Here is a 27,463-nt window from a genome sequence, read left to right as displayed (position 1 = left end):
CAGTATCCTGAGCTTTATTAACAGGGGCATAGAGTACAAGAGCAAGGAGGTTATGCTGAACTTGTATAAGTCACTAGTTCAGCCTCAGCTAGAGTATTGCATCCAGTTCTGGGCACTGCACTTTAGGAAGGATGTGAAGGGATTGGAGATAGTGCAGAAAAGATACATGAGAATGGATCCAGGGATGAGGAACATCAGTTATGAAGATAGATTGGAGAAGTTAGGACTGTTTTCCTTACAGAAAAAAAGGCCGAGAGGAGATTTGATAGAGGTATTCAAAATCATGAGGGTTCTGGACACAGTAGACAGGGAGAAACTGTTCCCACTCTTGAAAGGATCGAGAATGAGGGGGCACAGATTTAAAGTAACTAGTAAAAGAAGCAAAAAAGTGATAGGAGGAAAACCTTTTTTATGCAGCGAGTGATTAGAATTTGGAATGCACTGCCTGAGAGTGTGGTGGAGGCAGAATCAATTGAAGCATTAAAAAGGGAATTAGAGTGCTACCTGAAAAGGCTACTCTATACCCCTTGCATTCGGTTTGCCTTCCTAATCACTTGCTGCACCTGCATACTAACTTTTTGTGATTCATGCACAAGGACACCCAGAACCTCTGCACTGCAGCATTCTGCAGTCTCCCTCCATTTAAATAATATTCTACTTTTCTATTCTTCCTGCCAACGTGGACAACCTCATATTTTCCTACATTATACTCCATCTGCCAAATTTTTGCCCACTCACTGAATTTATCTATATCCCTTTGCACTTTGTGTCCTCCTCACAACTTGCTTTCCTACCTATCTTTGTATCATCAGCAAATTGTGGTGCAGTTGGTCTCTTCTTCCAAGCCATTAATATGGATTGTACATAGTTGAGACCCCAGCACTGATCCCTGCGGCACTCCACTATTTACAGTTTGCCAACCTGAAAATGACCCATTTATCCTGGCTCTGTTTCCTGTGAGTTAGCCAATTCTCTATCCATGCTAATATATGAAGCTTTGGAACTCCTGGTCATGGCTGCAGAGAACACTATTTAGCCCACTGACAATACTGTCTTCTAACACTATCATATTCCTTTTCATTCCACGTTCCGTACCCGAGTGGCATCCTGCACCATGGTGTTATGGTCAGTTTGCTCATTCATCTTGCAGTACCATGTTCTCATCCATTCAGGTTCTCATACCTGTTGGTGAAAGTCAAGGGTTGAGGCCCCCATTATCACTATATACTGGATCCCCATACCTGCCTGACTCGCAGTCACACTCTAATGTCCCTGATCACTGACCAACTGTAAAGTTCTACTTAACCTAAGGGGTGTGACTGCCTCCCAGAACAAAGTGTCCAGCTGACACTCCCCGTCCCTGATGCTCTGTAAGCCCTGCAATGTCTAATGTCCGCAATTCAGACTGCAGCTCAGTAAGCCTGAGCCAAAGTTGCAAAGCTGTGGACACTTAATGCAGATATGGTTGTCCAAGATTGCAATGCATTCCAGAAACTCCCACATGTTGCAACTGTATCACAATGCCTGCCCTGCCATGCCTGTCTTAAGCTTATTTATTTGATTACTTTATTAAATTAGTAACTAGTTAGCCAAAGCAATAGAAAGCTACAGTCTCCTAGATTGGAAGCAAAGAGAAAACAATTAGCTATTGGTCGTAAAAAGAATAAAAAGCAACACCACCTTCCTCCTCTGCACTGAATTCCCATTTGTGCCAAATTCCCAATTTAATACTGTTCACAAAACACTATTCCTAGCTCCCTGTATACAATATCAAACACCATTTACTTATACAGACAGTATTTGACTCACACCCAAGTTACAACTAAGTCAGCTTCCTGCTAGAGTCATGAACACTTATCCAGGCTTTCCATTGATAGATAGTTAACTGTTGCTGGCAGGCAGTTTCTGTTAACTAGGTATTCTTAACTAGCTTGCAGTTCCTTTTGCATTTTTAAAGTTTAAGTCAGATTCTAGTTAGAGCTTAAGAAATACTTACCAGAGATCCCACTTGTACCGAATTCCCTACTAAGTGCCAGAGCTTAGGGCCCAGGCAGCTGAAGGCGCAGCCACCAATGGTGGAGTAATTAAAATCAAAGATGAAGAGGCCAGTTTGAGAGCAGCACAAGTATCTCAGAGGATTGTGGGGCTGCAGGAAATTCAGATAGGAAAGGGCAAGGCCATGGAGAGATAAGAATTTTTAAATGAAGATGTTGCTTGACCAGGAGCCAATGTAGATCAGTGAGCATAGAGGTGATAGGTGAAAGGGTCTTGGGGGCGAGTTAACACCTGGTCAGCAGAGTTTGGATGATCTCATGCTAATGGAAGGTAGAATATGCAATGTCTTCCGGGAGTGCTTTGGAAGTGTCAGGTCTAGAGGTAACAAAGGGATGAATGAGGATTTCATTAGTGGATGAGCTGAAACAAAGTGAAGTCAGATGATGTTATAGAGGTGGAAGTAGGCAGACATAGTGATGGTGCAGATATGAGGACAGAAGCTCAAGTCAGGGTCAAAAATGACAAGTTTTTTTTTATTCATTCATGGGATGTGGGCGTCACTGGCGAGGCCAAATTTGTTGTTCATCCCTAATTGCCCTTGAGGTGGTGGTGGTGAGCTGCCTTCTTGAACTGCTGCAGTCCATGTGGTGTAGGTACACCCACAGTGCTGTTAGGGAGGGAGCTCCTGGATTTTGACCCAGCGACAGTGAAGGAACGGCGATATATTTCCAAGTCAGGATGGTGTGTGGTTTGGAGGGGAATATCCAAGTGATGGTGTTCCCATGTATCCTTGCCCTTCTAGATAGTAGCAGTCATGAGTTTGGAAGGTGCTGTCGAAGAAGCCTTGGTGAGTTCCTGCAGTGCATCCTGTAAATGGTACACACTGCTGCCATGGTGGTGGTGGGAGCGAATGTTTGTGGAATGGGTGCCAATAAAGCAGACTGCTTTGTCCTGGATGGTGTCAAGCTTCTTGTGTGTTGTGGGAGTTGCACTCATTCAGGCAGGTGGTGAGCATTCCTTCACACTCCTGACTTGTGCCTTATAGATGGTGGACGGGCACTGGGGAGTCAGGAGTGAGGTACCCACTGCAGGATTCCTAGCCTCTGACCTCCTCTTGTGACCACAGTATTTATATGGCTAGCCCAGTTCAGTTTCTGGTCAGTGGTAACCCCAAGGATGTTGATAGTTGGGGGGATTCGGCGATGGTGATGCCATTTAATGTCAAGTGGTGATAGTTAGATTCTCTCTTGTTGGAGATGGTCATTGCCAGGCATGAATGTTACTTGCCACTTGCCAGCCCAAGCCTGGATATTGTCCAGGTCTTGCTGCATTTGGACATGGACTGTTTCAATCTCTGAGGAGTGTCATGTGGTGCTGAACATTGTACAATCATCAGTGAACATCCCCACTTCTGACCTTATGATGGAAGGAAGGTTACTGATGAAGCAGCTGAAGATGGTTGGGCCGAGGACACTACCCTGAAGAACTCCTGCAGTGATGTCCTGGAATTGAGATGATTGACCTCCAATAACCACAGCCATCTCCCTTTGTGCTAGGTATGACTACAACCAGTGGAGAGCTTTCCCCATGATTCCCATCGACACAGATTTTGGAAGGGCTCCTTGATATCAAGGGCAGTCACTCTCACCTCATCCTGGTGTTCAGCTCTTTCACACATGTTTGAACGAAGGCTGTAATGAGGTCAGGAGCTGAGTGATCCTGGCGGAACCATGACGCATGGTTATTAACAGGCAGTCTCAGACTATTGCCGAGGGAAGAATGGATTTGGTTGCTAGAGAGCTTAGACCGGTAACCGAATGTCTTCAGCCTTCCCAATATTTAATTGGGAGAAATTTTTGCTCATGCAGCCTGGAAGTCCGATTATTTAGCAACAAATTTCAGCTACAAGACAAAACACAAAGAAGCTCAAAAGATAACAGGGCAGCATTAGGGCACCTTGCAAGTGCCCCCTGTTAGTCAGACCTATTCACGTGTTTAGTTTTTCAAAATTTCTGCCCAAAAAGTTGCTGGAGGTGTATGTTGATAACAATGCAGCGAGGGCAACAAGAATCTGGGGCCTTGGTGAACAAGCAGTGTAGCTGTAACCAATGAGATTTAAGGATCGAGAGATAAACAGAGGAAGGACTAAGAAGAAGGGTAAATTAGAGTGGGTAAATTCCATATCAAATCAGATTCCGAAATAAATAAAGAGAGGGAAAGAATGATTGGGTCAGAGACAGAATAGAATTGAAGAAAAGAAGAAAATTGATTTATTAAAATCTGTAACAATTCACAAACTGAAGGAATGAGACTTCAAGTTTGTAAGTCTTTACCTTCTAGGCAAGGTTTATTGGCAGTCATTAACAACTATCCCGTCACTAAAAGGGTAGTTATTCTGTAAAGTACCAGGCTGTGGCAAGTTTAATGGTAAAGTAATGTGCAGATGCAGCAATTTCATGAAAATCACAGGGAGGTTAAGCACGAAATGTTGTTTTCATAAAGCTAACACTGGAGCAGCGCAAATAAAACAGCAACTTTTGATGATTCGCAATTCACAAGGCATCTCTTTCACACCACAAATTGCTGAGTCATTTGTGCATTAAAAACACCGTGCATCATTCACATTGTTATTCCTTCAGTAAAATCCGGCCAATAGATTTTAAAAACAAGTTTTAACTATTTCACTTCCTTGAAATTAACAAGTTTGATTGTTATGTAATAAATAGACCTTTACCGGACTTTAAAAAAGAAAATTCTTGATGCACATATTTAGATAGCAAAGCAAAGAAGCCGATGTTCTGTGGCTTTTAGACACACTGTGCAATGAGTACGTTGTATATCAGTGGGGAGAATAGAGTAATCAGTAAAAGAATCTAAGGGTGGGATTTTCCGGCCCCGCCTGCCGCTGTGATCATCTGATCCCGCCGAAAGTCAATGGACTTTTGGCTGAGCCGCTGCGTCGCCCGCTGCAGGTCCCACCACGACAGCGTTGGAAAATCCCAGTCAAATTGTGAACAGAAAAAGAATGAGTTGCATTTCTGCGGCTTCTTTCACGGCCACATGACATTCCAAAACACTTAACAGCCAGTCAAGTACTTTTCAAGTGTAGCCACTGTTGTAATGTAGGAAATGCAGCAGCTAGTTTGTGTACAAGAAACTCCTACAAAGAGCAATGTGATAATGACCAGATAACCTGTTTTAGTCATTTAGAATGAGAACTAAAAATTTGACAATACACCTGGGATAACTCCCCTGGCTCTTCTTCCGAATAGCGCCATGGAATCTTTTCTGTCCATCTGACAGAATAGATCAGAGTTTGATCTTTTAAAATGTATAACAATTCCAAGGAATGAGACTTCACATTTGTAAGTCTTTACCTTCCAGGCAAACTTTATTGTGTCACCCGAAAGTTTCCAAAATGGGTCATACATACCGGTATAGGACAAAAAAGACCTTTTGACTTAATTTTAAGTTTGATATTCAACCAGCATGCCTTGGGAAAATGCTGATGAAGCGATGCTAGTTTGTTAGTCTTTTAAAATTAAACATGTTGAGAGACTTAAAACAAATGGGCCATACGCACTGGTAACAACAGTGATAATACAGATCAGCCTGAGACACTAATGCTTTAGTTTATGAAGACTAGGCCTTGAGTTAAGATAAGGTGAAGCACAATGTTCCAGCAAATACAAACATCTTTTCCTGGAAAATTGACAGTAAGGGGCTTCACATAAAGGAAAATTACTGGAGAAAGCGCAAAAAAGATGGACAGTTTTTTAGGTAGATACAAATCATGGTTTAAACAAAAGATTAAGTGTTGGATCCTGTGGATCCTCGTCGCCAGTTTGTTACGAGAGGTGGCCAAGGTTGGTACTATTGACAGAGTTGATCAGCAGACACTTCTTAGGTAGAAACTCTTAGTTTATTTACAAAGGTACTCAGCAGCAATTACACGTATGCTTTCACTTCAAACTCTATCTCTACACTACTAACTACAGAGGTAGCCCATGCTACTCTCCTATGGGGTACTAAAGATTATGTGATCTTCCTTAACAAGCATTATTCTTTAAGGTGTATTACACACTAAAGAAAATCATAATTACCACAGTCAGATAATATAATTGGGTATTATACTTTTAAAAGAAACTTCACAGGACAGTATGGCAGTACATATTGAACTAACCCCACTCCCTGAAAAAGGGAGTAAAAGGTTGAGCACATCGGAGATCTTTACCGAAGAGGTGAGAGACCAGCACTCCAGTCACAGTATTGCAATCTCAATGAAACAGCCTGACTGATTATTGGGAGTCTATAACCACAGGAACCAGCCACTTTTGGGTTATATGACCAGGGTTAATAGCAGTATTGAGCTAGATATTGACAAAGCACTTACTTGCTTGAAGTACCATACTTAAGCATTCTGCTCCTAAATATCAGCAAAGCATTCACTTGCTGGAAGCAAAGTAACAAAGCAGCTGTATGTTCCTTTTTAAGTTATCTCTTCTCTTCTTTTTTTCTTAACCTGTCAATTCTGTAATAATTTTCTGCTTTAATTTTCCAGTAATCCTTTCAAATCTATGCCCATGTAAATCTGTAATCGTGGGTATAAATAAGCTAACACTGAACACAACAACCTTTTGAGTGAGTCATCAATTTGTCCTCTTGTAATTCGCAGGTCAAAAGAACCTTAAGTTAAGTAACGTGTTTTCTGAAAGACAAGTCGTCCTACACTGGCCAACTGATTGCCTCTAAAATTCTAGCAGGTAGTGCTGTCCTCGCATATTCACCGGTACATGCACAGTGGTTCAACATGTTTGAGGAGAATGCAATTACTACCATTTTAGTGAATATAATCTTGATGATAAAATGCAGCCAGTACAGCACAATAACTATAACAGCAAAATCTAATGCAAGATTGGACCAAGCTGTGTGAACTAGATATTATACATCATACAGATGGTGTTCAATGACAAATTGTTGTAAACAGAATGTATTCATGAATGATGGGAACTGAATAATGTAGGAATAATGAGGTATGAAATAAGCTATGCAGCCAAGGCTTGTAGCATTCTATGTTCAACAGATTACTACCAAATATTCTGTTTAATACCACAATTATGGCATACCACAGGATGCTAAAATGGAAGGTATTAATTTTGCCAACATTATTTTAATCTGAAAACATGTGAATTAGCTATCTTGTTTCCTGGAAATTTTATCCAGCATTTTGAAAATCCCATTGGAAGGGATAAAGATAAAAATAAACTGCATTAAGCGTTACGTCTTTAATAACTGTTATGTTTCAATAAAGGAATTATATTTCTAGCTCAATGACATTTGGTACTTGAAATATCACAATAATATATAAATCCGCTTTATCACAGAAATCGCATGGCCTTATAACTAACCATTGACAATAGAAGCACACTTTTGATTATTTGCCTTCCCAAACTATCTACTTCAACATTAAATATAAATGCATTCAGGGTTATGGCAGTAGGGAAGTGATTAACTCCATGAGAAGTGATTAACCCTGTGAGAAGTTATTCCCATATATTTACACAGAACCCACATCTTGTGAACATTTTCTTTACTACGAAATAGTTAAACAATATATGTTACACAATCTTTGTTTCTTACCCTCACAAACCTCTGAATTTTAATCAAGAAACCATTTGAAGTGTCAGTTGGTCCTCTGCCTTTTCCAAGCTTTTGAGTTGGAAGATCTTTTATGGATATGGCAGCCTAATGATATGCTACTGGACCAGCAACCCAGAGGTTGAGAGTTCAAATCGCACTAGGGTAGGTGGGAAAAACTGAAAAAGTGATGTCACAGGAAAGCTGTGACCTGATTGGTTAGTAGGAAATCTGCACCAAATTTGAAAAAAAAACACTGTAAAGCTAATTAATAAATTAATTAACTAAGTAGAGATGGCTGGGCGGGTGATGTGCTGTAGCTGTATGATGTGGGAGCTGGCAGATCCCATTGCAAGCCGCAGTGACCATATCTGCAGCAAGTGCTGGTTGCTGGAGGAAATCCGGCTCAGAATTGGAGCCCGAGCTCCAGACGCTGCGGCACATCCGGGAGGGGGAGAGTTACCTGGACGCTTTGTTTCAGGAGGCGGTCACACCCGATAGATTAAGTACTTCAAATTTGGTCAGTGGTCAGGGTCAGCAGGGTGTGACTACAAGTGAGGCAGGTAGAGGGATCCTGTGTTCAGAAAGAGGAGCCTCAGCTCTTGACCTTGTCCAACAGATAAGAGGTACTTGCTCCCTGTGTGAATGAGGAACAGAGCTGTAGGGAGGATGAGCTAGCTGACCACGGCACCGTGGCACAGGAGGCCATTCAAGAGGGGGGAGCAAAAAGACAAGTGGTAGTTGTAGGGGATTCTATAATTAGGGGAATTGATAGCATCCTTTGTAAGCAGGATCGAGTGTCCCGCATGGTATGTTGCCTGCCGGGTGCCAGGGTGAGGGACATCTCTGACCGGCTTGAAAGGATTTTGGAGAGGGAGGGGGAGGATCCAGTTGTTGTGGTCCACGTGCATTCGTCGGGACAAATAACATAGGTAAGACTAGGAAAGAGGACCTGTTTGGGGATTATCAGGAACTAGGAACTAATTTAAAGAACAGGTCCTCAAGGGTTATAATCTCCAGATTACTACCCGAGCCACGTGCAAATTGGCACAGGGACATGAGAATAAGGGAAGTAAACACATGGCTAAAGGAGTGGTGCGGGAAAGGGGGGTTCCATTTCATGGGGCACTGGCATCAGTATTGGAACAGGAGGGATCTGTACCGTTGGGACGGTCTCCACCTGAACCGATCTGGGACCAATGTTATAGCGAAAAGGGTGGTCAACAGGACTTTAAACTAGAAAGTGGGGGGGAAGGGAAGGGAAGGGTAAAACTCCAAGAAGTATGACTAATGGGAAACAAAGCAGCAGGTTAGTGTGTTGGGGGGTGGATTCAACTTCATGGAAAATTATGAAAAAACTGAAAAGGAGAGCCCAGGAGAGGCTATTAAAGTCTCCAGAACACAAAACAGGACAGAGTGTTTGGAAAGGGCTCGGAATCTAACTTCAAGCACATTAGATAAAGGGACGACAATGAGAAGGGGGACGGGAAATACAGGACTGAAGGTGTTGTATCTGAATGCACGCAGTATACGAAATAAGGTAAATGAGCTTGTGGCGCAGATTGAAATTGGCAGGTATGATGTGGTGGGCATCGCGGAGACATGACTGCAGGGGGATCAGAACTGGGAGCTAAATATCCAAGGATATACATCCTATCGAAAAGATAGGAAGGTTGGCAGAGGGGGTGGGGTTGCTTTGTTTGTAAGAAATTAAATTAAATCGATAGCAAGAAACGACGTAGGGTCAGATGATGTAGAATCTGTGTGGGTAGAGTTGAGGAACCGCAAAGGTGAAAAAAACCATAATGGGAGTTATGTACAGGCCTCTGAACAGTAGTTAGGATGTGGGGCACAAGATACACCAGGAGATAGAAAAGGCATGTAAGAAAGGCAAGGTTACAGTGATCATGGGGGATTTCAATATGTAGGTAGACTGGGAAAATCAGGTGGGTACTGGATCCTAAGAAAAGGAATTTGTGGAATGTCTACGAGATGGCTTTTTGGAGCAGCTTGTGGTGGAGCCCACTAGAGAACAGGCAATTCTAGATTTAGTGATGTGTAATGAGGCAGATTTGATAAGGGAGCTTAAGGTGAAGGAACCGTTAGGAGGAAGTGACCATAATATGATAGAATTTACCCTGCAATTTGAGGGGAAAAAGCTGGAATCAGATGTAACAATATTACAGTTGAATAAAGGCAACTACAGAGGCATGAGGGAGGAGCTGGCCAGAATTGACTGGGAGATGAGCCTAGCAGGAAAGACAGTGGAACAGCAATGGCAGGAGTTTCTGGGAGTAATTTGGGAGGCACAGCAAAAATTCATCCCTAGGAAGAAGCAGCATACTAAAGGGAGGACGAGGCAACCATGGCTAACATGGGAAGTCAGGGACAGCATAAAAGCTAAAGAGAAAGCATACAATGCAGCGAAGAGCAGTGGGAAGCCAGGGGATTGGGAAGCCTACAAAGACCAAGAGGACAACTAATAAAGAAATAAGGAGGGAGAAGATTAAATATGAGGGTAAACTAGCCAGTAATATAAAAGAAGATTGCAAGAGTTTTTTTTAGATATATAAAGGGTAAGAGAGAGGCAAAAGTGGACATTGGGCCACTGGAAAATTACGCTGGAGAGGTAATAATGGGGAACAAAGAAATGGCGGAGGAACTGAATAGGTACTTTGCGTCAGTCTTCACGGAGGAAGACACGAGTAGCATCCGCAAAATTCAAGAGAGTCGGGGGGGCAGAGGTGAGTATGGTGGCCATTACCAAGGAGAAGGTGCTAGGAAAACTGAAAGGTCTGAAGGTGGATTAAATCACCTGGACCAGATGGATTACACCCCAGAGTTCTGAAGGAGATAGCTGAAGAGATAGTGGAGGCGTTAGTGGTGATCTTTCAGGAATCACTGGAGTCAGGGAGGGTCCCAGAGGACTGGAAAATTGCTAATGTAACCCCCCTGTTTAAGAAGGGAGTGAGGCAAAAGACGGGAAATTACAGGCCGATTAGCCTGACTTCGGTCGTTGGTAAGTTTTGAGAGTCCATTATTAAGGATGAGATTTCAGAATATGTGGAAGTGCATGGTAAAATAGGGCAAAGTCAGCATGGTTTCATCAAGGGGAGGTCAAGCCTGACAAATCTGTTGGAATTCTTTGAGGAGGTAATGAGTAGGTTAGACAAAGGAGAGCCAATGGATGTTATCTACTTGGACTTCCAGAAGGCCTTTGACAAGGTGCCGCACAGGAGGCTGCTCAGTAAGATAAGAGCCCATGGTGTTAGAGGCAAGGTACTAGCATGGATAGAAGATTGGCTGTCTGGCAGGAGGCAGAGAGTGGGGGATAAGGGAGTCCTTCTCAGGATGGCGGCCGGTGACTAGAAGAGTTCCGCAGGGGTCAGTGTTGGGGCCACAACTTTTCACTTTATACATTAATGATCTAGATGAAGGAACTGAGGGCATTCTGGCTAAGTTTGCAGATGACACAAAGATAGGTGGAGGGACAGGTAGTATTGAGGAGGCGGGGAGGCTGCAGAAGGATTTAGACAGGTTAGGAGAATGGGCAAAGAAGTGGCAGATGGAATACAACATGGGGAAGTGTGAGGTCATGCACTTTGATAGGAAGAATAGAGGCATAGACTATTTTCTAAATGGGGAGAGAATTCAGAAATCTGGAGTGCAAAGGGACTTGGGAGTCCTAGTCCAGGATTCTCTTAAGGTTAACTTGCAGGTTGAGTCGGTTAGGAAGGCAAACGCAATGTTGGCATTTATTTTGAGAGGACTAGAATATAAAAGCAGGGATGTGCTGCTGAGGCTTTATAAGGCTCTGGTCAGACCACATTTAGAATATTGTGAGCAATTTTGGGCCCCGTATCTCAGGAAGGATGTGCTGGCCCTGGAGAGGGTCCAGAGGAGGTTCACGAGAATGATCCCAGGAATGAAAGGCTTAACATATGAGGAACGTTTGAGGACTCTGGGTCTATACTCGATGGAGTTTAGAAGGATGAGGGGGTATCTGATTGAAACTTACAGAATACTGAAAGGCCTGGATAGAGTGAACGTGGGGAAGATGTTTCCATTAGTAGGAGAGACTAGGAACCGAGGGCACAGCCTCAGAGTAAAGGGAAGACCTTTTAGAACAGAGATGAGGAGAAACTTATTTAGCCAGAGAGTGGTGAATCTATGGAATTCATTGCCACGGAAGGCTGTGGAGGCCAGGTCATTGAGTGTATTTAAGACCGAGATAGATAGGTTCTTGGTTGGTAAGGGGATCAAAGGTTACGGGGAGAAGGCGGGAGAATGGGGTTGAGAAACTTATCAGTCATGATTGAATGGCAGAGCAGACTCGATGGGCCGAATGGCCTAATTTCTGCTCCTATGTCTTATGGTCTTATGGAAACTGAATTCAGTAAATCTGGTCAATTGTGAGATGGTACCAGAAGAGAACCATAAAGGTTGTCAGTTTGTTAAAAACCCAAATGGTTCATTGATTCCCTTTAAGGACCCACTCTTAATGACTTCCAGCAACCAGAGATGGATAATATATACCGCCTTGCCAGTGTTGCTTTTATCCCAAGAATAAATTAAAACAATACTTGCTGCTCTAAGAATCAATTGGGTCTTCATTGCTTGCTCAGTGGTTTTTTGTTACTTTTTTTTATGGGATGTGGGCGGCGCTGACTAGGCCAGCATTTATTGCCCATCCCTAAATGCCCTTGTTCAAATGGCATTTAAGACTGTTTAAAATTAGAATCTGGACTGAGGTGCTGGTCAGCAAAACTTGAGTTACACTTCTTGTATCCCTGATCTTGCAAAGCAGACATTACCCAAATGCTGGTTTTGAAACACTGACTGAGGTAAAGCAAAAGAGTGTGAGTGAGTAGCAAGGCAGATGTAAGAAGTCAATCTTTACAAATCTCTGAGGAATGCTACTGGAGATGGACTAGTAACCTAGTAATACATGCTACTTCTCATTAAGAAGAATTTTTTTTTACGAAACATTAAAGTAAATTAGTTGCAAAATTAGTTGATCTACAGAAACATCTTTGGCCTCACAAAGTGTCATGCTTTATACTTGTCTAAATGATTGCTCTAACATTTTCTTCAAAGATTTTGAAACTTAAGAAAAAACTTTCAATTAGCATGCTTTTGACATTCTTGCAGTGATCTTTTCTTTTGTGGAGTTCAGTTGTGTTTGAAATCCTCAAAGCAGGAACATTGTCTTTTATTACCATTATAAATTTCCAGACTAGTCATTTAATTATGTTATTTCCTTAACCTCAAAGACTTATGCTTCCATTTAGCAGACAGAAAAAACAACCAAGCCCAAACCTAAGTATGTCAAGACAGAAAGAAAATATAACCACTTAATTAATATTGCTGCTTATCTGAATTCACCCATTAAGGCTGATTTATTTCCCTACCTTTTCACCATAATTAACAATAAATATTACAATTCAAATAAGAGCCTTATGGGGGTGAAGTTTGTCAGCTTCAGCAGTACAAAATGGCATGGTAATGCTTTGACAGCCATTTTTCACTCTGCCAGTTTTTATTTTTCAGTAACTTCGAAAATATTGCCAAGATTTTTAATTGCAAACCAAGTAAAAGCGATAGTGAGACTAGAAAACGTGTATCAAAAGAGAGTTTGAACTATTACCCTGTGAACTTTAGTGGAAAGAAGAACAAGCACAATGAAAAATCAGTTGCCTATTCACTACAAGCCTGTTTTGCACTGCTACCAGGCCAGTTTCATCCCCTTTACATTCTGGTTTTCTTTATAAAAAATAAATTGAATATTTTAATGTTTTTTTTGCCAATAATTAATAACCATTTCAGAACTGCCAATGTTTATGCTGCTCTTGCCAAGGAATTTCTTTTTAGCAAAGAAAATCAAAAGTAAATTATAGCTGTATATTTATTTAGGAAACCTGTCCAAAAATAATGGACAAGTCTACCAAAGCATGCCAATGTTTAAACATTTGCAGTATGCAAGTTTGTTACCGTGTTGATGTTTCAAACTTGAACAATACAATCAAGCTTTTGCATCCAAGTTAAGAAATCTATGCACACACAACGGGTTACTATCAATTAAATCTCAAACAAAGGTTTTTTAAAAAATATTTAATGCCACAATATACTAACAGAAAAATAAATGCATAGGTACTGGACAACAAGAAAACAGTTTTTTTTATATTACAAGGGATATGACCTGCTATGTGGTTTAAGCATTAGATTTCTACCCTGAATTTAAATTGTGGAAACATTTGGGCTTCCCTTCCAGAATGAAGTTGGCTGGTTCTCTAAGTTACCCAAGAGACGAAGAAACGGGGCATAAAAGAATTGCTTCCTGCACCACTAATACATTCCTTCTGGCAAGTTAACCAGAGCTGATGGCATTAATATGCATTGTCCATTGATTCTGAAGCAGTATAAATTTACATCCTTATAGATTTCTATAGCCCTGATCAAGCATGGAGAAAAAGGGAGATTGCTCATTCAGAATACAGCCATCTGCAACCATCAAATCAAGGTCTCCTCTATCTACCAGATTCAGTCTAACAGGGTCCCTCATGCCTTTTAATGGCATGTGTCTGGAATGTAGGAAGGGATTGGATCAGAAAAAACAATGCAGTCCATCTGGTATACCATGGCTGCAGTGTGTCCTACCTTTAGGATACACTGCAGCAATTCGCCAAGGATTTTTTGACAGAACCTCCCAAACCCACGTCCTCCATTACCGACAAGGGCAGGGGGTGCAAAGGACTATTACCCCCAGGTTTACCGCTAAATCACACACCATTCTGACTTGGACATGCATTGTAATTCTTTAATTATAGATAGATCAAATTTCTGGAACTCATTACCTTACAATATCATGGAAGCACTTTCATCACATGAACTGCAACAGTTCAACTAGAAGGCAGATCACCACCAGCTTCTCAAGGGCAACTAGGAGTGGGTAATAAGTGCTCACTTTGCCAATGAAACCCACATTCAGAGAGTTAATTTTAAAAGAAACAGAAAAATGTGAGACCATATGAGGCAATTCATCTGCTCACTCATTCTTCCCTGTTCAATTGCACCCATCCTTCCATTCTCCCAAATAATCCTTTTTTGATTATTTCTGTGTTTCTACTCCCTTTTCTGGTTCTCTCTCCCCTCTTCTTGTTGTCTTTCGCTCTCATTCACTCCTTGACCATCACTTCTCTCTCCTTTCCTCTTCTGACTGTATGCATGAACATGATGTATCTCTTGCCTTTTAGGAGAAGGCACTTCCTTAAAAAGTTCCATCTGATAATATAATCCTCAGTAAACAAAGTTAATGGCAAAGATTTGATTATTTCCATTTAAACAAAGAGGGGGCATGAAAATGCTCCAATTCTTGAAAATCACCCCTAAGTATCAGATGAAGCCATTCCCGCTATGAATCAGTGATTAAAGTTATCCTGAGAACTTCAGTGACATCTCCCTCAATGCTTAGCATGCTGGATAATGACCCTAAAATGCAACAGATTAATCTAATGTGACCTTAAATGCATCAGCAAACAAAGCGTGAAAAAAAGGACAAACGGCTTGTACCATTCTTACAGGCGAAAGAGTTAAAAGAACAGAAATACATGAATAAATTGATGACAGAGGCAAGAGAGACTTGAAGAATAACATGAAACTAAGCAGCTAAACAAAATCAGTGCCACAACAGCATAAAAGCAGGAAGAGGTGAAATCCATTAAAGACATAAACAGCCTTAAAATTGACAATGAGCACCAAATAGTTCGCACCCTAAATCCAAAGTTTTCAGAAAGGAAGACATGAGCAACATTCCCTGTCCAAAAATATCCCAATTAAAATCATTGGATTTGTTTCAAATATCTCAGGCAGCTTATTCAAAACAAATAAACCACAGGGGCAGATGATACTTATACTAGATATTGAAAGAGATGAGGGAAGAGGAGAGACTGACAATCGTTATGTGGTGTTCTTTGAACCCTACGGATGTACCATGAGATTGGAACAGGCTAAAATAGTACTCCTACCCAAAAAAGAACACGACAGATATGGATAATTACAAATCCGTCAATCTCCCATGTAAAATGATGGAATCGATCACCAGGGGTAAACTTGAGGATCATTATCCAGTAAACACCAAACAACATGGATTCTACATAGCAGTACAGTAGAATATAGATCAATTATCAAACTTCATGATGCTCTGGTCAGAAAGCACCTTTAATACGACATCCGGTTTTGGTCATCAAAAAACAGACATTCAGGCGCTGGAGGCAGTGCAAAGAACCACCACAAGGCTAACCCTTCGAGTCAGAGGCACCAGTTATGAAAAAAAGTGAAGACATTTGGGCCTTTCAGGCTATAATTGAGTCATCCGAGAGATAATCTTAGAGGTTTAGAATATTGCTCAGGGTTTGAAAAATTTTACCTGGACTATCACTTTAAATAAAACTGCAGGGGCAGAACAGGAGGAGACAGGTTCAAATTAGAGCAGAGTACATTTAGGACAGTGATGTAGAAATTCTACTTCCTACACAGGAAAGAAGCGCATATGGAATAAATTTCCAGATAAGAGTGGTGGAGATTAAAAAAAAACCTGGAATAATTTAAGGATTGGATGACATTAAGATTTTTCTCTGGACAGATGAATCAAGATAGATTTCATCACCCATAACTATTGTGTGAATCGTGCCTCTCTAACATGAAACTCTCATGTCTGCATCGAAAGGAAGACAGTTCTGCAAACTTAAAAATCAATGCTCTGCTTGAGGTACATATTTGTAAACAAAATTTTGCTTTAGTAAATCAAAAATAAAACTGGGATATTAAAAAAGCATTGCTTACAGCACAGAAATATAAGCTTCTTACAGGCTGTTTTTGGGTTCTAAAGAACAGTCTTCTACATGGAACATTAACTCCGTTTTTCCCTCTCCACAGATGCTGCCAGGCCGGATAAGTATTTCCAGCATATCCTGTTTTTACTCCCTCTATGTTGCCCGTATTGACTATATGATTACCAACATAATTTCCACTTCCCGACTCAAAATACCTTTTAAATTAAGAGTGCATACAAAGGTGCATGTAAAATTCTCCACAGAACCAAATTCCATTTGTTAAATTGAAATTGGAGTTACACAGGGCACTGTTTCTGGAAACAACAAACCAATTTTTATTATTTATTAAATTTTTCTTTACCTTTTTGAATTCAATTTGCTATGTTCTCTATTATTTCCCTCAATTTAGCGATTAGCAAAGTTGCAGCCCTCTCTTGTATAATGCTTAGACGGTTATGAAGTAATGTATGGTAAAGTGAACATTTTATTATAATACCATCATGCATAATGAAATGAAACAGAATAATGATCAAATAAACTGCTACAATTCAAAGTGAATTAGGAAAGGCTGCAACAGTGGTGTTTTTTTTTCTCTGGTGCAGGACCCCTGAAAACACTGACAGTCCCACAGACCCATGCTAACATGGATGAACTGTCCAAGGTCCTTGCCCTAACTTCCAAAGCTGGTGTCAATTAATCAAAAGAAAAACAGGCTGTTGTTGTAACAAAAATATTTCATTAACATACAACAACAGAAATAACGTGTTAAAAGGTCGATTCATAAAGAAAAATATAGAAATCCGATTATTTCTTGGACATTGCGATGACTCTGGCACCTCAGTTTCAAAGATTATGGGTTAAAATTTGGTTGTAGCTGCTGATAGGATAGTGACAGTTCCAACTATCAAGACCCCAGGAAATATATCATGACTATAAAAATACTTAGAAAATTCATGCTGGTTTCATTAATTCTGATTTATGCTAAGCAATTCCAGTCTTTTGCAGCATGCAAGAAGGAGCCAGATTAAAAATCAACTCAGCTTAATATTAAGCACAGCATATTCGTAAATCCAGGAAGCAGGATTTAGTTTGAAAGATAAATAAACACTGGATCCCCTGCAAACATCAACAACAGCTGAAAACACAGGAAAGAGTGAAAATGAGGTATAACCACTACCTGGGGATTGGGAGTTAAGCATGGAGGCAGAGGAAATCTTGGAGGAGCCAGAGGAGTTATGAGCAGAGCGAGCACCGACAGTGGATTTCTGGGAGGAAGACCGAGAGGAACCGGGAGAGCAAGTTGCCGTGGCAGCAGCAGCTGTAGCAACAGGAGCTGAGCTGGGAAACTGCTGATCGCTGAGGTTAACCTGGGAATTCCGGCCATCCGGAGTATGTCTGTTCATGGCGTTCAGAATACTTTTGCCATTAATTCCTGCAGTGTTATTACAAAGATAATAAGGGTTAGTATAAAACCAATGGGGAAAAGAAATTCTCAACTATCCCCAGGTGCTTATTTTGCAGCAGCTTTGACTGAAAAAAAACAGCTTAATCATCAGAAATGTTCTTGTGACTTCCACTCTCCAACCATAGCTCCTGTGAAAATCTATTTCAGGAATTCTGTTGATGTTACAACAGAGTATCTCCTGGAGGAAATTCCTAATATCTATATACTACATAAATAAAGCACTTCAAACAATTTTTCACCTGAAGTTGCCGACTCGCACAGAGGTACAGTCACCCTCCAGCATCTTATCCAAATTGTTTCTTTTTCCCTGTGTGAACCTAGTGAGTGTTGACAGCTCATCGGTAGCATCACAACTCAACCCACTCATGTCCTCACCAGACATCCATATTCATACATGCAAAAGTGAAATACTGCGGATGTTGGAATTTGGAAATAAAAACAAAGTGCTGAAAATATTCAGCAAGTTAGGCTGAATCTGTGGCGAGAGAAGCAAAGTTAATGTTTCAGGTCAATGATTTTTCATCAGAACTGGGAAAAGTTAGAGATGTAACAGGTTTTAAACAAGCCCAGAGGCAAGGAAAGTGGGGAGGGGAAAAGAAAGGTCAGATAAGTCAGAATGAGAGTGGGGCAGAGAATTAAAGTCACATGCAACCAGAGTTTAGGGTCTCACTTGAGGACTGAATGGGGATGTTCTGCAAAGCGATCACCCAATATCCGTTCGGTGTCCCCAATCTAGCCTTACGGATGAAACAGATTTACTTGTATGACTTTCAAGCCTGTCTTCATCCTTCATCTCCTACATTGTTCTAATGAAGCTAGATAGAGGAACAGCACTTCAGCTTCCAATTAGTTACTTTACAGTCTTCCAGACTCATCAATAAATTCAATAATTTCAAATCATAACCAATGGTCCCATTTTTTTCAGAGAGCAGCTGTTAGTGATGATATAATTTACACCTCCTCTAGATCCAGCTTTTGTTTCTTTTCTTGTCCCATTACTATCCCCTGCCATTCACCGTCAATTTTTTTATCATTTAATCTCTTGCTTTCTACCCTATCACAGATGTTTCCTTTTGTTCTTTCCTTCCCTGGCTCTGTACATGCTTAAAACAAGTTACATCTCTAGCATTTTCCAATTCTTATGAAAGTTCAGGGACCCAAAATGCTAACTCAATTTCTCTCTCCATGGATGCTACCTGACCTGCTGCGTATTTCCTGCATTTTCTGTTCTTAATCCACACTCACATGCTCCTTCTGGTAGGTGTTATTGGAGAGTGAGCAGGAGTGGAAATCTCCCCAGCCCACAGTCATAAAGCCCAATTGATGCATCCCTACCTTTGAGTAAGAATTGGACTTGGGTCTTTTGACTTTAACCCAGTACATTTAGCAACTGAGCCAAAGTTTGAATCTTTATCTTAGTAGAAAATCAAAAATTATTTCTGAAAAGGATAGGTAAATCAAAGGCACTTTCAAGTGTGTCAAAATGAAATTGTACGTAGAGCTACCCTAGAAAAGTTTTCATAATTCTAAGCATCTGTATTGATAACCAAATTGATTTGAGTACTGTACCTCAATTAAATTCCTGCTTCTGCATTAAGCACTTCATTTGAAGTTCCAATGCTAAACGCATAAATATTTCACACAGAAAACAATTCAGCAATGTAATTTTGATAACAGTGCAAATTATATAGTGGCCCAATATCGAAAGTAATGAAACACTTCTTCCTAAACAGAAGTTACAGGTTCAAGTTTCCAAATTATCCAATTTTTTTTTTTATGTGCAAGATGGAGTATCGCACTGAAGGCAGACATTTTATCTCGGTGTTTGCCAAGAGAGTCACAATACTAAGCAAGCCCTCCTTGAATTGTGCCTACAGCCAAGTCATTACAAAACAGCTTTGAGGGTATTCATGGTTAAGTATGCAGCCCAGCTGGTTTTACCTTCATAGTTAGGGAAGGATGTTAAGAGACTGGGGGCTGCAAAGGGGAAAAAAAACTGCACTACATTGTCTAAAGTTAGCTTATAAAAATAGGTTTATAGTGATTGACAATTCTGTCTCCCAAAGCTTGTAACATGCTGTGCAGTGGGTCCATTTGACAATTTTTCCTAAACTAAGGCTGCATTACTCAGTCCATTAGATAGGAGTGTAGCAAAGTACTTGAGTGGAAAAGATTCTGCAGCTGATTTGGCCATTGCAAAAATAGCCCTCAATCACCTCAATGTCATAGGGAAAATGTTAGAAGCTATTATTAAAGACATTATAACAGGGCACTTAGATAAATTCAAGGTAATCAAGCAGATTGTCTGGGAATCCTAGTGCACGAATCACAAAAGGTTAGTATGCAGGTACAGCAATTAATTAGGAAAGCTAATATAATGTTATTGTTTATTGCAAGGGGAATTGAATACAAAAGTAGGGAGGTTATGCTTCTTATATATTGGACATTGGTGAGACCACATCTAGAGTACTGTGCACAGTTTTGTTTCCTTATTTAAGCAAGGATGTAAATACATTGGAAGCAGTTCAGAGAAGGTTTAATAGACTCATATCTGTAATGGGAGGGTTGTCTTATGAAGAAAGGTTGGACAGGTTAGGCTTGTATCCGCTGGAGCTTAGAAGGATAAAAGGTGACTTGATTGAAACATAAAAGATCCTGAGGGGGCTTGACATGATGTGGAGAGGTGGAGAGGGTGTTTCCTCTTGTGGGAGGATCTAGAACTAGGGGTCACTGTCTAAAAATAAGGGGATGCCCTTTTAAGACAGATAAGCAGATATTTTTTCTCAGAGGGTCACGAGTCTTTGGAACTCTCTTCCTCAAAAGGTGGAAGCAGAGTCTTTGAATATTTTTAAGGCAGAGCTAGATAGATTCTTAATAAGCAAGGGGATGAAAGGTTATTGGAGGTAGGCAGACATGTAGAGTTGAGGTTACAACCAAATCAGCCATGATCTTATTGAATGGCTGAGCAGGCTCGAGGGGCCGAGTGGCCAACTCCTGCTCCTAATTCGTATGTTCGTATGTGCCCGCTTCCGCATATCTTTTAATAGGTGACTGCTTTTAAGAGAAAAAAAATTGCATTTCATGATCATTGGACATCCCAAAGTGCTTTACAACCAATGAAGTACTTTTGAAGTGTAGTTACTATTGCAATATAGGAAGCACAGCAGCCAACTTGCACACAACAATCTCCCACAAACAGCACTGTGACAGTGACCAGATAACCAGATTTTTCTGATGTTGATTTAGTGATAAATATTAGTCGAGACACCAATGACACGCCCGCTCTAAATAGTGCCATGGGATCTTTTACACCCACCCGAGATGGCAGACAGTATGTACCTTGCTTTAATGTCTCATCTGATAGACAGCACCCACTGACAGTGCAGCACTCACTCAGTACTAAACAGGAGTGTCAGCTTTCATTTTTGAGCTCAATCATGAGTGAGATTTGAACCCACAAGCTTCTGACTCGAAAGGCGAGAACCCTGGTGCAACTCATTATGTACTGAGTTATGATTTTGACTGTCCTATTGATGTTAAAATGTCACCATAAAATTAATTAATTTAACAAGTTTAGTGTACAATACTTTTCATATCATGAGACTTTCTGTTTATCACCATGTTGTAAGCAGAGCAAGGCTAGGCACCTGTTCTGAGATCCTACTTATCTAATGGAGAGATGTGGTACAGTTACATAGCCGTATTGAGTTTATGACAGTGAGTATCTATTTGAAAGAGTATCAGATCCATCAAGTAATAAAGACACATTGTTTACTTATCTAATAAAGATAATACTACATAGGAATCACTTAAGTGAGATTGGCAACCATAATCACAGATAACAATACATTATACAACACTTCACAGAAAATATGATAGTCCAAAATGGGAGTTATTTAGTTCTATTTACACATCTGTGCTGTATCAAGAACAAACCCACTATATAGTTAGAGAACTCCAGCCAACCTCCAAAAAAGGTTCACGGAACAGAAAGGTTCAAAGAAGAATGCATGATGTACCTGTAATAGGGGCACAAGCTACTTCTGTCTGGAAGGAGATGCCAGCATCTATAGTTTTTGGTTCTATAACAAATAATAATTAAAAACAATTTCACTTAATTACAACATGTTGTAGCTTCTGTTTAACATTATTACTTAAATTTATTTTTGAAAGAACAAGATATGATGCAAGAAAAACAAGCTATGGCAATTAAGTTTATGTTACCAAATTGAATCACAAGCTATTCTTGTGCTAATAGAAAGATTATAGCTATCTGATAAATGGAGTAGTCAGGTACATTGGGCAATGTTTTGTTGTAAAGCCATGTAACAAAAGAGCACAGTAAGTTAATTTTCATTCAACATGCTGGTCAACATAAACTACCAAGATAAATTGGTAAAAACAGGCTAACTCTTGAGATCACAGGGTTTGATTTTTCACAATCAAGACTGCAGCCTCTTTCATTGTCTTTAATTTATAAACAGTGCATGCTAGTGTGAAGTCATCTCTTCTTTTAGAAACCCAAACATTTAAATATAGATCAAGTTGAGGCCTTCAAACCAAAATAGGGGAAATTAATTTTGGGTTTGAAAGGTCAAACAATTAAGCCGAGAATGTTGAACCAAGAAAAATACAAACATATTAAACAGTTCACATAAACACTGAACATTACCATAAAAGATGCATTTTTAGGGATTTGAAGATTAAATTTAGCAGTTTGTCAAACAATTATAACTCATTTACAGGCCTAAAATTGACAGTAGCAAGATAGCAATAAAACTCAGAAATCTTTGGACGTCTTAGCACCCTTTTTTCTGGAAACTCTGATGAACAACATACCGGATTTCCATAAAAGGATACCATTTCTTCTTACAGAAGTTTGTGAATGTATACATAGTATTAATAATAATAATGTTGCAATTTTCAAAGCTACAAGCAGCACCTCCTCTAGATGATGGTGTTGATGTTGAGCCTCTCCATTGTGAAAATAGCAGAGGCTGAAATACTGAAGTTCCCACCCATGAACATGGCATCTACCATTTTCACAGGAGCAGGAAGGGGCCCGGGTCGGAATTTGTGCATGCACATTTTGCAGGGGCAGCTGCCCATTGTAAACAGCAGCTGCCTCCAGTCATGTCTGATATTCATTGGCCAAGAGTGGAAAGAACAACATGTGCAGATTAGACCCGGTAAAGCAAATCTAAACTTTGCATAGTCTTTTGGAGAGGTAGGGTATCTCTTTGGATATGGTCCCAGGACACCTTTGGGAGAGTAAGGTGCCATTTAGGATTGTTAAAAGTGGGCATGAATGTGCACGAACTCATTGGAACTGTCAAGAGAACTGTCAAAAGCAACTGTCAAGGCATTTAAAAGTTCTGTCCTTTAAATCTTTGAAAAAACTGTGTGGGGTGTTAAAAATCATTGCTTGTTATTTCACTCTATGGACATAAAACTGAGGGCTATCATTACTGGGTTTGTGCTGAATGACTGATTTTGCAACCTTCCATTATCACAGGACAATCTCAAGAATACCAATGTCAGGGGAAGCAATAACTTTGTACTGTATGAGAAGAGGGTATTGATTGGTTGGCAAGTGGACTCTGATTAATAAAGGCATTGCCATGGAAAATGCAGCAGTTATTGGTGGCTGACAGTTAACTGCCGATCATTGTTTGAATATTAAACCAGGCAGCTTGACTCCGATTGGTCAAGGGATGGCCCTAGGGAATGAACCAGAAAATGGCTATCACTTATTGTTTAGCTGAAACAGGCACAATGTGTGTACATGTTCTTTCTGTCTGCAAAAAAACAGGGCTCTGTGTATTAATATAATGTAGCTTCCAGTACACTGTGAGCCCGACTGACAATCTTAAATTGGTTGTCAACGTAATTTTAGCACAATTAGGATGAATTAGCAAATGTTGTCCAATCGCAGAATCACATCTAATGTTGGGCACCGTGTTTTGAGTTTTGCAAGCAAGGGCTGGTTGAGTACGGTCTGTACCTTGCCCATTGCGCAGAGTGGAAGGGGCATGCTGTTTGATACGATCCGCCAGTCTTTGGGACATATAGCCTACATACCTAGCATCACACTGGCACTGACATTTGTGCATTCTCCATGGCAATATATCTACCAGAGTCCACTTGCCAACCAATCACTCTCTTTTCATACAGTATAAAGTTGTTGCTTCTCCTGATATTGGTATTATTGTGATTATCCTGATGGGTGCAAGATGAAAAGCTTCGACACAATGTCTTTTTTCAGCAATACACATTGAGGAATTTGGCCAGGGTAAGACAGCCCAAAAATACTAAGTGCCAGGTATTTCCTCCACAATACCTTACCATAAACTGTTCAACATGTACAGCTCACGTGCCAGGCCTTCATTAAATCTTACACCTCTTTCATTACATATTATTATGACACAGCCGATGGTAAAGGCCGAGTTGTTCAAATCCCAGAGGGAAACTTGAAACAACTATCATAACTCATTTTTTTGCAATTTGTATGTTTCGAGATACAGGCTTTGAATTCAGTAGTAATAACTCCAGCGAGTCTCAAGAGGTTTTATAAAACTAAATTAAACATTTTTTAATACAGGAAAGGTTGTAAACCTATACATACATCTACAAAATTACTACTATAATCACTACAAAATTAACCTGACACTCAGTTACACCCCCATTAAGGCAACAGTGAACCTCAGATCTAAACAGACACCTGGCAAAGAACACCCTGGATAGTTGCATTCAAAGTGAGTTTCTTCCAGCTCTGAGTCCTTGCAGGCAGCAGCTTGAGGCTTATAGGCTGGAGGCTTCTCAAACTTGTTGGATCTTAAAATGCCTCTACCTTATACACAATCTTCTTTCTCCTTTATACATAAATTTCTCTTTGAATGTAAATTTTCCATGGTATCACTAGACTTTTAATTTTACCTCTTCTAACAATAACATCCTTTCATCCCACCAATTTTATTAGTAAGCTGAAAAAAAACACATTGCTGGCATCTTCTAGCTAGGTGTAAGATTTCACGTGCAGTCTTGAATGGTTTCTTTTAACAAATACAAATTTACACTTTACCTTCTACCCTCCTTACGTTTATCTAATTAACATCTCAAAACTACTAAACACCAAAGAACCTAGACTAGCTGACTTTAATCCAATTAAGACATACACATAGACACAAACCCCACTAGAACACTATTTTAAAAAATAATTTCCAATAACATTATAGACATTAATATCACTTCATGAAATATCCATACAGGGCATAAGTTCAAACTACAATGTACAGTTGAAAGCTTTGCCATCAACCCACTTCCACAAATATAGGCAATTACTGACAACCAGGAAGGGATTCAGATTGGACACATGGCAGCAACACTTAAAAAAAAAGGTACCGTGGACATGTAGCACCAAGGTAGCCATATCATGATATTCAGCAGGAAAGTGATGATCAATATATCACCTACTGATATATGTGTGAGCATCACATTAGCTGATGCTAGAAATCTGGAAATGAGCCAGACCATTTCACTAGGTACTCAAGGTAAAAAAAAATCCATGTGTCAATTAAAAACCACAGAATTCAGCTGGTTATTCATTTAAGTATTTTTGCAGATAATCTAGCCTTAAGACAAAAGGTACAAAATGGGTGGAAGCACTTCAACTTGTATGCAGCAGACTACAGAATGTCACTGGGTAGGAAATCAGTGCAGGAATTGCTTTCCTAATTCTGTGCTTTCCTCTGTGTCTATTGAACATCTGCTTGTCAGCAGAAAGCAACACAGAATTTAACTTGAAAAGATTTAGCCCATTATTCTATTAATTGGCACAATCGCAAACCGCTGAGACCAACAGATCTGGATATTCTGATTTATACTCATCTACCAGTGAGGCAACACAATGATGAATAGCCCTTTCTAAATCTCCAGGCCCACAAAATTCAAAAAGAGAGCAAATCAGGAAAGTAGATACAGAAGTTTTAAAGGGGCAGTGCACTTGTAGAATCAGGGCTTCAAGAACCAAACTGCAAGATCTTACAGGCTGCAAATGGCCCAATGGCTAAGAGTTTGGAAACTAATGATATAAATCTTTGTGAAAACATGCCATGGGGAACAGGTTTTTGAAATTTTTTTTACAAACTGAGTTAATATAGTCTAAAGATGTGTCCATTCATTTCCAAACTACTTTATTTAAACGTAAGACGGTGGGGGGGAAATCTTATTTAGGACTTGTTAATTGCTAAATGTGTTTGTTTAACATTTCTGCATCAAAAACATTCATGTTTTTCTCAAAAAGGTACAATTCAAAGAGGTAGAGAATCCTGTTGTATGGGAGCAGACATTAATTATAAACAGATGTGATTACAGCAATTTAGCCTAGATTTTCCAATTGAATGTATCTCTGGTAGGATCAGAATTTTGTTGGCTACAAAGATGCCCATTGGCAGCATTTCCAGCCACAGGGCCACTAACATAATGGAACAGACTCCCTGATTCTGTCAGGGAGCGCTATCAAAATTCAGTACAAAATTGTCACAGCAGGGCTAGACAACTTGTGCCAGGTTATTGTGCAGGAAATTAACTTGCTTGCTGCACTGCAGCTGATATGCATGTTCTCCTTTGCAACAACCAGCCGCTATTCACATTCCAGCATCATGAGAAACATGCTGCTGACGAGCAGGAAGGCAGCTGTCCACAGGGTCACCTCCTCCCGCACCAACACTATTGCCAGAGGCACAAGTCTTGCAGGGCCTGCGGTTGCTGAGAATGATTTTTTTCAGTCATGCAGCCTGCATTTTCCCCACCACAGGAGGCAACTGCCAGTAATCATGAAACACCAGTTCCTATGTCCCTCAAAGCAGTATAAGGAATGCAGCACCTACTCTCTAGGCTTGTAAATGTGGAGAGCAATAGTTCCCTTTGAGCTTTTGCTGTTGTGTGTGGCCATGCATTGTGCATAACTTTAAAATTTATCTGCATGATATTTAACATGGAACAAGGTCCATGCAGTATGTTCCAGGCTGCTGCATGGCTGCACACATGTGCAGCTAAGTGGGAACCTTGGTGGAAGATGAGATGTTGGAGATATCTGGGTGACCCTCTTGTGAAGAGTCTTTTCCCTCCCACTCAACCTGGCCCCTTGCACATCCACAAATTTAATCAGGCTTTCATTGAATACTGAAGCAGTCCATGACCTAGACAATATTCAGGATTGGGCCGATAAGTGGCATTTCATTCGTGTCACACAAGTGCCAGGCAATGACCATCTCCAACAAAAGAGTAACCATCTCCCTTTGACATTCAGCAACATTATCATCACTTAAACCCCCTTCGTTAACATCCTGTAGTCACCACTGATCAGAAACTGAACTGAACTAGCTATACAAATACTGTGGCTACAAGAACAGGTCAGGGGCTGGCAATACTGCAGCAAGTAATTCACCTCCCGACTCCCCAAATCCTGTCCAGCATCTACAAGGCACAAGTTAGGAGTGGATGGAATATTCTCCACTTGCCTGGATGAGTGCAG

At 40.4% G+C, this 27,463-nt stretch overlaps 1 protein-coding gene across 9 annotated transcripts in view; it reads right to left on the bottom strand.

Moving 5' to 3' along the window:
• Positions 1 to 27,463, bottom strand: part of LOC144686492 (diacylglycerol kinase beta-like) — a 691,325-nt gene that overhangs the window by 456,046 nt on the left and 207,816 nt on the right. For 5 of the 9 annotated variants that reach the window (XM_078551766.1, XM_078551769.1, XM_078551767.1 and 2 more), the window contains 2 exons: positions 21,948 to 22,010; positions 17,641 to 17,895 (listed from right to left, as the gene is read on the bottom strand). The exons of 2 other annotated variants lie outside the window; for them this stretch is intronic. In XM_078551766.1, coding sequence (XP_078407892.1) covers positions 17,641 to 17,895; positions 21,948 to 22,010 — 318 coding nt within the window. The remainder of the gene's footprint in view (positions 1 to 17,640; positions 17,896 to 21,947; positions 22,011 to 27,463) is intronic. 2 more of the 9 variants (XM_078551771.1, XM_078551772.1) reach the window with 1 other exon arrangement.

This window comes from Cetorhinus maximus, chromosome 11 (assembly GCF_964194155.1).
Source record: "Cetorhinus maximus chromosome 11, sCetMax3.hap1.1, whole genome shotgun sequence".
NCBI lineage: Eukaryota > Metazoa > Chordata > Chondrichthyes > Lamniformes > Cetorhinidae > Cetorhinus > Cetorhinus maximus.
Note: the sequence above shows the minus strand (reverse complement) of the source record. Positions and strands in the feature narration are given on the sequence as shown.